Raw genomic sequence first — 12054 nt, 5'->3', positions numbered from 1 at the left:
TACTTGCTTACAAAATCAGACATAAAAACACAAAAGTGTCACAGCACACTATTATTGAACAATTGTTTACTTTCTCATTTTTACCATATAATTTTAAAATAAATCAATTGAATATAAATATTGTACTTGCATTTCAGCGTATAGGATATAGAGCAGTATAAACAAGTCATTGTCTGTATGAAATGTTAGTTTGTACGGACTTCGCTAGTGCTTTTTATATAGCCTGTTGTAAAACTAGGAAAATATCTAGATGAATTGATGTACCCCCTGGAAGACCTCCGAGTACCCCCAGGGATACACGTAGCCCTGGTTGAGAATCACTGCTCTTCACCATTCATGATTTTATAGATTTAAGATGAACAGTCCCAGTCTTTGTAATCTCTCCTCATATGCAAATTGTTCCATACCCGTAATCATTTTTGTTGCCCTTTTCTGTACTGTTTTGAATTCTAATTTATCTTTATCCTTACAACACCCCTGTGAGTTAGGGAAGTGCTATTAATACCATATTACAGATGGGGAACTGAGGCACAGGGAGACTATGACTTACCCAAGGCCATATAAGATGTCAAATTCAAGTTCTTCCACTCCCAGGCTCGTGCCCTTACCCCTGGACCATCCTCCTCCTTTTCTAATCGGGTTAAGTTTTGTCATATGCCCTTTGTGGGAGGACAGAAGGATTGTAATATCTGGTAATATATTACAGCCACTTTGCGTCCTGTAGTCTCCAAGGTTCTGAAGCATTTAACATTTTTAACATTTTTAAATGTCTTTTAAGGGAGAGACTTTCAAAAGTGCTAAGGCAGTTTGTAAAATCTCTCTTGTATGGAGCAGTATGTAACAAGATGTCCAGTCACACTGGGTACCTACGCCTATCTAGCTAGATAATTGTATGGCTCCTGTCACCACAGTATCTGATCACACTGAAAGCATGAGGCTGAAGGTAGAGAATCCACCCAAGAATCTTTGATAATGGCACAGCTGCTTGTTGGCTATTTCTTGCACCGTTAAGAGGACTTGGAAGAGAGCAGAGGTTGGGAGTTATTGAGTCAGAGAGAGATCACTTGCCTGAATGCTTCAATCTTCTGGCTTTTCAAATAACAGCTATTTAATGTGGGTTGTTTTTTTTTTTTTTTTGTTCGGCTTGCAACAGATTGTCCCATTAGTTGAATAAACTTGTCTGGCAGTGGCTGTAGGTACCGCTGATCTTCTGGGCCTTGTGTATCTGGGACTGTTGAAATTTTTTTTCTGCTGAATAAAATTGTAACAATATAAAATGGAAAGACTAAGTAATGATCAGAGGTAGATGGTGTCTCCACCCCTTCTGTCACCTAATTAGCAGCGTGAAACAGAATCTCAGTGAGGGTAAAAGCATTTTTAACACAAACGGAATTTTTGAAGTCAGAAAGTCCATCTGGGTGGAAACTAGATGGCACCCTAAGCTGCTTTCTTGATGAACATGCCTGCCTGGCTTTCTCTCTTCGCGCCCCCCCCCCCCGCCTCTCCCCCCACCCCCGTCACCCCGACTTGGAGCTAGGAACTTTTGACTTATAATCCAGCTCTGATACCGATTTCCCCTCAGAGTTTTTCAGCAAGTCACTTAACCTCTGCTTCCATTCCTGGAATAATAATGATACTTTACCTTTCATGGATGCCATGAGAAGTCATTAAGGTTAGAAACACTTTGCAGACAAAAGTCCAGTTTTGCTCTCCATTACAGGGAGAGTAATTTGTAGACTTCAGTGGGAGTCACACCTGCATAACTGAGGGCAGAACTGGGCCTAAAAATTATTTGAGATGAGTACTAATACTTTCTCTTTTCTAAAAGCATCACTCTCCTCTCACTAAACGAAGGAGTTATTTTTCAGGAATATGTGCGAGGAAGGAGGGTGAGACTTTCCTTTTGCTTCTGATTAATTGATTCTTGGTCTGGTCTCGTGGCTATTGTTGGGTGCAGTAGAACCAAACGACAAAAAAATATGCTATAGCTAGACTCTAGTACAAATGGAGCAATGGTGACCTCTACTGAGAAGGAAAAACTATTCTCTATAAGCCTGTTCAAATTACAGGGGAAATTTGTTTAAATGGGTGCTTTGCAGGACTGTTCCAGTAATAGAGGACTCAGAGCTGAAACATGTTAGAAAAGCAAAGCACATGGAGAGACCAAGGGAGTAGGTGGGATCCACAGATATTGCTTCTGAGAGGCCCATAAAAGAGCTTTTAAACTATCGTTGCTGTTAAAATCTTTCCAAATGCAATTTGCAAGTAATTAATGTTAGCCCAGTACTTGTAGCATTCCCTATACAAAGTATACCAACTACTGTTAATCAGGCATATCGGAAAACAATACAGTTTTCAATGGCGCCCTCTGCCCAGTTGAGGCAGAAAATGGAAAGTTCTTGAAAACAAAAGATTGACGACCTTAATGATCCAACTGATTTACCATAATGCTCAGGGTGGACAAAATAAGGTTAGTAATGTAATGGCTGTTGAATATTAAATATTCTAAATTGAAGTGTGAGCAATGTAAGGACACAGAAATGTGATTAATGGGCATTACTCATGACCGCAAGGATACATTAGAAGGGAGAGGGAGAAATTGTTGCCATTATGGTGCATTCTCTGCTTGCCCTTCAAATTGACATACAAATATGTTCTTGCAGCATTTTTCTTTCCTCTTCTCCCCCTCCTCCCCCAAGATGTTCAGTGAAAAGTGTACGTAAAATCTGCCCCACTAATTAAACTATATCACCATGTAGTGGATTTCAGTTAATCTGCATTTCCAGTTTCCTGAAAACTAATTGAAGTCTTAGCCTAGTTGAGGCAGGACAATTTAATCTTGGATAATGAGTCCAGTTTGTTTCTCTGCTTGAGCCTCATTGCATTTTCTATATATTAAAAGGTGGCTTTATGTGCTGCTGTCCAAGCTTGCATCTGTATACGTACACATTTAAGCCACTCTGTTTTCCTTTTCTTTTTCCCTCTCTCCCACAGTTTGCAGAGTGGTGTTTAGAGTATGGTGCACATGGATGTCGTATTCCTGACCGACCCTACTCTCTATTTGAAGGTAAAGTATTGTTGCTGCAGGCTGGGTTGTATTAGGAAGAAGGACAATCTTGTGGTAAGGCATGTGACTGGAAGTCAGAAAAACGGTTATGTTTTCCTTTATTGGGGAAAAACCTTTTAAAAGCTGCATTCTACAAATTTTCAATATAAAACTGGTGCCACTGGGTATTTCATGGTTTATTCATTCGGGGCACTGGTTTATTCATTAATCTCTCCTGTGTTTGGAGCCTTTTTGGGTCATAAGCAAGCATGAGTCTGGGCAATTGGATAGTTGTTGTGCATCACAGAACTATCCTATAAATCATAATTACTGAGTGAGCAGCAGACCGGAATTGCAACGGCATTGCAGATTAGTAGTTTGTTTCTTTGACAGAGGCCCGTAAGAAAATTTGTCTGTTAGGCCTGCCTAGGGCCAGACTTAGTTCTATTAGTCCTTTCTTGAGTACCAATATTAACCAAATTCATCCACACAGCTAAAGAAAAGAAATGCCGTGTTTTGATTAAAGGCCTTCCTGTGTCACTTAAATATTCTACAACAGTGGTTCTCAAACTAGGGCCGCCGCTTGTTCAGGGAAAGCCACTGGCGGGCAAGGCCGGTTTGTTTACCTGCTGCGTCCGCCGGTTTGGCTCCTACTGGCCGCGGTTCGCCGCTCCAGGCCAATGGGGGCTGCAGGAAGCGGCGCGGGCCGAGGGAGGTGCTGGCCACCCTGCAGACGCGGCAGATAAACAAACCAGCCCGGCCCGCCAGGGGCTTTCCCTGAACAAGCAGCAGCCCTAGTTTGAGAACCACTGTTCTACCATGAACAAGTAGAAAAGTAGAGTTTATATTTTTCTAACGCTCTCTTGTAAATCTTTATCTTTTGTAAACTCAAAACAGAACAATAATCTTCGCCCTTAAAAGGCTTAAAAATAGCTTTGCTGTTCTTTGATAGTGAACCTAATGCACCACCTATCACAAGTATGGGGAATTACAGAGGATTTTATATGTGTGTTTTTTAGAATAGTAATGCAATCTAAGGGCTTTTGTGTTAGCAGCTGTTATATGCACCTCTTCCAAATGCAGTTGGGGTAAAGAATATGATTATAGTGTTCGTATTTCTGATATGGTGCCCTGAATTAACTGCTGCTTTCTGCAGCAATCATGACTGGATCTTTATATGTAGTGGAAGCAAAGTCACCCGTGGAGTTATTTGTAGAATAGAAGCTTAGAAACTCACTGAGAACATGATGCAGAAAGAAAGCCACTCACGGCTGTCTAGGGGTTAATGTGACCCGCAGCTACAAAAAATGGAAGTTACAATTTGGAGGAACTTTGCCAAGTTTTCTTTTTTTTTTTTCTCTCTCTCTCTCTGTCTAACCAAATTTTTTCAAGTCTGAGTCAAATTGCTCCTCTCTTGTGCACACATGCGTACACACTCTCTCTCGTGTGTACTCTCTCTCTTTCTGCTAAAGTCACTAGGAGCTGCATGTGCACGTTGTAGGGTGATACTTGGGCCTAGTAGGAAGAGAAGAGTTTTTAATATATTAATTTTTATTGAGCATCCGAGACTCTGAACCAGGAAAACGTTCCTATTCAGGGAAACGTTTAAGCATGTCTTTAAGCATATGCTAAAGTTCCATTACTTAAAGTTAAGCACATACTTAAGTGCTGTCATGAATCGGGGCCTGTAACTGGGTGGTTAGTGTTACTTTTAAGGTGGGCATTTAAAAATTGTTTTAAGAAGTGGTTAAACTGCAACATTAACAAGATTACATACTATACATCAATAATGGCAGAACTCCATTTAGAAAACATTACAGATGGCTTTGTAGAATAGCAGTAGTCGCTCTAAAGTTCATGGAATCCAAATTTTACTTGCATTAATACCATGTATTTGTATGAGACCTTGCACAATTGGGCCTTGAGGTTGATTAGGGCCTCTGGGCACTACCTTCCTGATAACAATAAATATATTAATACCTTGTTTATCCAGTGGCATGGAATTGGTGACATTTATTATGATAAACCAGGGTTCAGAAAAGAAGGGTGACTTTTTTTTTTTTTTTTTTAAATTTTATTCAAGAGTTGCTATTATGGAGACACTGTGACAGGTTACCCCTGGGGTGCCACTTGGAACTGGGGTACTGCTGAGCCCTCTGACCTACCAGCCTGTCACACTGTGCTTCTGTGACAAACTGCAGACACACTCCTGGTCTTACACTTCCACCAGCATACACATAGGTAGGGACACACCCAGCTGCAGTTGCATGCAGGCTCTCTGACTAGTCACTGCATGTACCAGCAGTAGAAAGGCTACAGCCAAGGTAACTCTCAGCTCCCCAGGCACGCACCCCCTCTGGAGCATAAACCCCAAATGATACCGTCTCGCACTGCACAGGGAACTGTACAGCATAAGCTCATAGTGTTCCCCTCACACACAATGTGGAGAGGAATATGCAACAGCCCCTCTGAGTTAAGGTTCCCACACACTTCACTCCAAACTCGCTGTTTAGATTAAAACATCAAATAAATTTATTAACTACAAAATATAGATTTTAAGGGATAGCAAACAGATCAAAGCAGATTACCTAGCAAATAAAAAAAATGCAATTTAAGCTTAATATACTAGAGAGATTGGATATGAATAGCAGATTCTCACCTTAACTGATGGTACAGGCAGACTTGTAGATTCTTAAGGCACAGGCTGCATTAGCTTTACAGCTTGGGTTTCTCAGGTCTCCATACACAGGCTAGAAATCCCTTTAGCCTGGGTCCAGCACTTCCCCGAGTTCAGTCTTTTTCCTCGGGTGTTTCCAGGAATCTTCTTGTGTGGGGAGGGAAGAACCACAGATGAGGTCATTCCCTGCCTTATATAGCTTTTGCATATGGCAGGAACCCTTTATTTTAAAACTTGGTTCCCAGACCACTTTGTGGAGAAATACTGACATCCCAAGATGGAGTCCAGAATCATGTGGCCTGGTCACATGTTCTTGCAGAGTCATAGCAGCCATTACTTACAGGCTGTCTGGAGTGTTCTCAGGAAGGCTTACCAGGTGAGAGATAAATTTCTCCTAATGCCTATTGTTTTCCCTAATGCCTCGTTGCCCTGAATAGTAGGGTGACCAGACAGCAAATGTGAAAAATCGGGAGAGAGGGTGGGGGTTAATAGGAGCCTATATAAGAAAAAGACCCAAAAATCGGGTCTGTCCCTATAAAATCGGGACATCTGGTCACCCTACTGAATAGGCCTCCCAACCAGCTATCTAGACTGAAAGCATCTTAGTTTAGTGGGCATTACCTACATTTGAAGTACAGATACATAGTCAGTATTTATAACTTCAGATATAAAAATGATACATGCATACAAATAGGATAATCATATTCAGCAAATCATAACTTTTCCAATGACACCTGACACGACCCATGTTGCATAAAATACATCACCATTATGATATAGTCATATAATAGCACCATGAAGAATGTGAGGTACAGTATCAGACACAATCTAAATTAGGATAATCATAGAATATCAGGGTTGGAAGGGACCTCAGAAGGTCATCTAGTCCAACCCCCTGCTCAAAGCAGGACCAATCCCCAGACAGATTTTTACCCCAGTTCCTTAAATGGCCCCCTCAAGGATTGAATTTACAACCCTGGGTTTAGCAGGCTAGTGCTCTAACCACTGACCTATCCCTGCCCCCTAGGCTCTTTGATTATTGATATAGGTTGAGGTAGTGCCAGACTCTGCAGATCCAGAGTGCCCCACAGTGTGCACAATTTAAGGCCTCAGTCCTGCAATTTGGATCCATACAGGTGAAACTTGCACCCTTGCAAAATCTCAGTGGCTTTGGGGCTCCATGTGCACATAAGGATCCCCCCCGCTCAGAGCAGACTGCTGGCTGGAGGTTTTAAAATGGGTTCTGATATATCTGGTTTGAACTCTGACTGATTGATTGTTTTTTAATTTCTTAAGCTATTGTAATAAGAAATCAGTTTGTATGTTTCAGGCATGGCGGGAGCTATTCATTTCCTATCGGACATATTGGTACCAGAGACTTCCCAGTTTCCAGCATTTGAACTTGGACCTCAAAGGAGAGAAAACAAAGTGGAACAGGACAGCTAAGAGATCTGCTGCAATGGAAACTCAATGTCAAGAGTGACAAGACTGTCTAGTGCCTCTGATACTGAACCAACTTTAAAGCCTAAACAAGGGACAAGGAAATCCCTCTTCACACCTCTTTCTCCAAAGGACCACAAGTCATTAAAGCATGAATCAGAAGCCATGCCCAGGTTTTATTTAAGTGATGCCTTCGGTGGTGGGAAAAGAGAGATTAAGTTTTGAACTCTTTTTTGCAGTTGTTCTCTTCAGGTCTTTCAAGTGTTTGCATGTTTCTTGGTGTTGTCCATAGTTGTGAGTCTTTTGTTGTAAGCCAAAAGCTGTTTTCTTGTGTGAATCCCACTCTTGTCCCTTTTGTGCATGAGTAACAGCAGCAGGATTGCTATTTCTGCAATGTGACTGTGGATAAGGTTCCACTTGACCTGACAAATGAGAGAGTCCAGTGTAGTATAGTGACCAGGTTAATACATAGTTATATCTTAAATAAGCTGATAATTTTCAAACAAAACATAAAGCTTTTCTGTGCTGTACTTCTCTGTTTCTTCATAAGAAACATTTTTCTCCCCATCCTCTAGAACAGGGGTGGGCAACTTGCGGCCCATCAGGGTAATCTGATTGCGGGCCACGGGACATTTTGCTGACGTTGACCGTCCACAGGCACGGGCCCCCGGAGCTCCCAATGGCCGTGGTTCTCTGTTCCCGGCCAATGGGAGCTGCAGGAATGTCCCATTGACTGGGAACGGCGAACCGCGGCCCCTGGGAGCTGTGGGGGGCCGTGCCTGCGGACGGTCAACATCTGCAAAATGTGTCGCGGCCCGCAATCAGATTACCCTGATGGGCCGCAGGTTGCCCACCACTGCTCTAGAAGTTACGTTTAAAGAAACTGGCCTGAATTTTAAGAAGTGATTTTTGGTGGCTCAGTTTTCAGTTTGAGAAGGCTTAAAGGGACCTGATTTGTCAGACATAGGGGCTCAGCACTTTCAGAAAGAGAAGCCCCTTTAAGATGTCTTCAGTTGGGCCCTGAAAATTGAGGCATTCAAAATGATTAATAATTTTTGAGACTATAGGTCTTCCTGCCCTACAGAGCTGCTTGGAGTCCCCTTCCTAGAGCAGTAACAAAAGCAAAGTATTTCTTAGTTCCTTAAACACATACCAGAAGATGCCATGAGTGTGTTACTCATACCACCATTTCTCAAAGTTTCATGCAATAGCAAAGTGTGAAACTGTGACAGCAGTTACACTTTTCCTGGTAGTACTCTTTGGTTATAACAAGCACATCCTCTGAAGGAATCTGTACAGCATACAGTTTACAACATATAAGTAAACATGGGGGGAGACCAGGGCTGGAAGACTAGAAGCGTCTAGTTATTGGTAATTCAGGAAGGCCGCACCACTTCTGAAATGAGAGTAGAGCAACTCATTTCCTCTTTCTTCTGAATTTCAACGAGCCTAATAGCCCATCCGGTATGATAGGAGCTGTAAATGTTAGCCAGTTGGGGAGGTACAAAAGCATTAATAAAACTTAAACTATCACAGTGACCTGCAGTTGAAACTTGTTATGCAAAAAATAAAATACAAGCAAAAAATAAAATAAAATGCAGATTTGTGTTGAGCAACCTCCCCTCTCCAGTAGTTTCAATAAAAGGACAAATGGTCTTATAGGACCAGCTCTTCAACAAGTATAAAGCAGCATAGCCCCACTGAAGACCGTGCAGCTGCATGTACTGTTTCAGTCAGAGGGAAGTGGTATTGCATCAGGCTTCCCGAGGATTAGAACTAAACCTGATGTTCTATACTCTAGTGTTTTAAAATGTTTATTATGTAAGTGCCTTCATCTGCAAAAAGGGCCTTATTGGAAGTGAAGGTTCCTTTATGTTTTATTAAGATTTCTGCAGTTAAAGTATATCAGCCAAATCCCAACTTGCATAACCCCAGTTTGCCTGCTTTAAACAGTACCTCCCCACACCCCCGCAGTTTCATTTGGATACAAGGTTTATTCTCTACTTCTTTCCCTAAGCTATCATGCAGTGTTGTTATGCAATGTGTGCAGCCCACCATAGTGCTAACATGTAGCCCAGGTCTGGCCTTGTGAGCCCAGGGGTAACTCATAGCACCGAGGAAAAAATTGGGCCCCTAGTTTATAGAGAGCATTGAAATCCTTCAAAAGAGAAGGTGCTGCAGATGTGTCATCATATTTTTTCTCTCTCTCCTCCAGCCTCTCCCCAACCTCCACCTTTCCCGGTAACCATAATTTAGTTCACGTTTAATATCAGTGTGGTGTGACTGTGATCTTGTTGAGACTCAACAGACCTTCCGGGCATATGTTGACATAAATACGAACGATCTGTGCACCCTACAATAAGATCCTAGGACTATCTTCACAATTAAAAAACACTGGCTTTCCATCCTGTGCAAATGTCAGAACAGTGACCAGTGTGGCCCATTATGCCATCTGTTGCCAAATCACTGGAGAGATTATGCCCCCGATTCAGTTCTTTTGTAAGTGTCAGGAGGCTCATGTGGCTGGCTGGCTGTATGGGTAGAGAGGAACATGAGGAAAGGTTTTGGGCACAAGAGGGATCCAGGCAAGCTGCAGAGTGAGGAAAGAATGGAAGGGAAGAGGCAGAAGGGCACGAGAGTGAGCGTAGAGCAGAGAAGGGGAAGTGGGGGCAGTGAGGAGTTCGGAGAGCAGAGGAAGGGATACAGTGTCTGCAAAATGTACCAATGGAGGCCATGTCCAGTGAGGAAGTGAGCCTGCTGTGGAAGCCCATCAGAATAATAATAGCAAACAGGTCTGCGGATGCAGGGTGCAAAGCTGCCTGATGAGTCCTGCACCTCTTGTGGGTCACGCTGCTTAGTTCGTTCATCTCACGCCTATGATGGCGGAGCAAACGTCATCCTCAGAAGAGGGTGGAACAGAAAATGAGGTGTTCCATAAGGGATTTTCACTCCCGTGATTGTAAGCCTCGTTGGCTACTACGTACTGTCCGGCAGTTCTGGGAGGTAACTTTGGCTGGATGGAGCCTAATGTGCATTTTAACAAAATTAGTCACTGGATAGTTTAAAAAATACACATTAGAGCTGTTTAATAACAGCTGATTGCCGAACCTCCAATTCACTAGTCAAAAAACAAACGAGAGCAGCCAGCCTGTGGCTTGGTTGGCCTGCTGCTGCTGAGTGAAGTTGACAGCATGTTGTGCGGCCTCGTCTTCTCGCACACTAGCTAAACTGGCAGCATGCTGGGTAAAGTAGGACACACACTACTGAATGTTGGGCTTGCCTCTTCTCCCCCATATCTTTTATCATGGACCCTTGTCATCATTCATGCAAGCTCCATGGAATGCAGTGGGCCAATAGGAATGGGCATATAGTGCGTAGGGGTGCTTGAGTTTCCGGAAATCACATGGAGCTAAAACTTTAAAATGTCTTTACATTTTTTAGTTTGCTTTGTCCATGTTTAATGATCCATTTGTGGCAAAGGAACAGCAGTGATGTTAAAATCAGAGAAGGTCATTGTGTAGAGAGGGAAAAAAAGTGCTGGTGGTTTTGTTCATTGGTGGTGTTAGTAAAAGCCCATTTGTTTGGCGGTAACTTGTAAAAACCTCTCTCCTGTATGCACATTCTGTTCAGTATATGGGAATGATTTACTATCCATACCAGCTAATCAGTTAGATGAACTGCTCCAGGGGTTTGTAATTGTATTGAATGAAATAGGAAATCCCCAAGAGTGATAACAAGGCTGAGAGTGCCTTTCATAACCTGCCCCATAATGACATTTGGAGGTCTCAGCATTGCTGAGCCTGTTTAGAGTCCTAAGCAGTATAAAACTATCTACTGTAAATCATCCCAGAGCAGTTTTGTCTTAACCTACTTTCCATCTCCCCTTGTTCTATATATTAAGTCGATAGATTCTTCAAGGAAAGATTCATTGTAAAATCATGTTGTTGTTTTTTAACAAAACTCTCTAATCCAAAATGCCTTTCACCCTAGCCTGATCTGAGAATAGTGTATAAAATCATGCTTATGTGCGTGGAGCAATAATTGCCATAATTGTTCTCAACGGCCTTGATGATACTTATTTCCTTTAGAAAATGCTTTGAGGCTTACTGATGAAAAGTGCTATCTATATAAGAGCCAGGTATTATTATATTCCATATACTGCCTTCAGGTGGTGTGAACAACTCTTGTTGGCATCAATAAGAGTTGCATGCTTGGATCAAGGGCAGCATATGTCCCTTGCCAGTATGCAAATAATCTAATGTAAGCCTCGCAAAATAAGAATGGCCATACTGAATCAGACCAAAGGTCCATCTAGTCCAGTATCCTGTCTTCTGACAGTGGCCAATGCCAGGTGCTTCAGAGGGAATGAACAGAACAGGAAATCATCAAGTGATCCATCCCCTGTCGCTCTCTCCCAGCCTCTGGCAAATAGAGACTAGGGACACTATCCCTGCCGATCCTGGCTAATAGCCATTGATGGACCTATCCTCCATGAATTTATCTAGTTCTTTTTTGAACCCTGTTGAAGTCTTGGCCTTCACAACAGAGTTCCACAGGTTGGCTGTGTTGTGTGAAGAGCCGCAGGTTGACTATGCGTTGTCTTTTTTCCACTGTAGCTGAAGCCCTGACTAGAAATAACCACTAGGCCTATTGATGGTTTTTCAGTGTATTATGTGGAGTTTCAGCTGCACAAATTCCACAGTTTATAATTGGAATCACACAGTTAAATCTGTATCTAGTGTTTTGAAAATGTACCCATTTGGGCTCGTCTACACTTGAAATGCTACAGCAGGAGGGGCTCTCCTGTCAATGTAAGAAATCAACCTCCCTGAGAGGTAGGAGGTAGGTCAGCACAGTTTATACCAGCAGTTACATCAGTATAGCTGTGTCT

The 12054-nt window shown here is 42.4% G+C and overlaps 1 protein-coding gene across 1 annotated transcript in view; it reads left to right on the top strand.

The window, feature by feature from the left end:
* Positions 1–7178, top strand: part of LOC113407021 (lanC-like protein 2) — a 58120-nt gene extending 50942 nt beyond the window's left edge. The window contains exons 8-9 of the mRNA XM_029912068.1: positions 2995–3067; positions 7054–7178. Coding sequence (XP_029767928.1) covers positions 2995–3067; positions 7054–7169 — 189 coding nt within the window. The 3' untranslated portion in view covers positions 7170–7178. The remainder of the gene's footprint in view (positions 1–2994; positions 3068–7053) is intronic.
* The last annotated feature ends 4876 nt before the right edge of the window (positions 7179–12054 follow it).

Source organism: Terrapene carolina, unplaced genomic scaffold, assembly GCF_002925995.2.
Source record: "Terrapene carolina triunguis isolate 2854851 unplaced genomic scaffold, T_m_triunguis-2.0 Scaffold180, whole genome shotgun sequence".
Classification (NCBI taxonomy): domain Eukaryota; kingdom Metazoa; phylum Chordata; order Testudines; family Emydidae; genus Terrapene; species Terrapene triunguis.
Note: the sequence above shows the minus strand (reverse complement) of the source record. Positions and strands in the feature narration are given on the sequence as shown.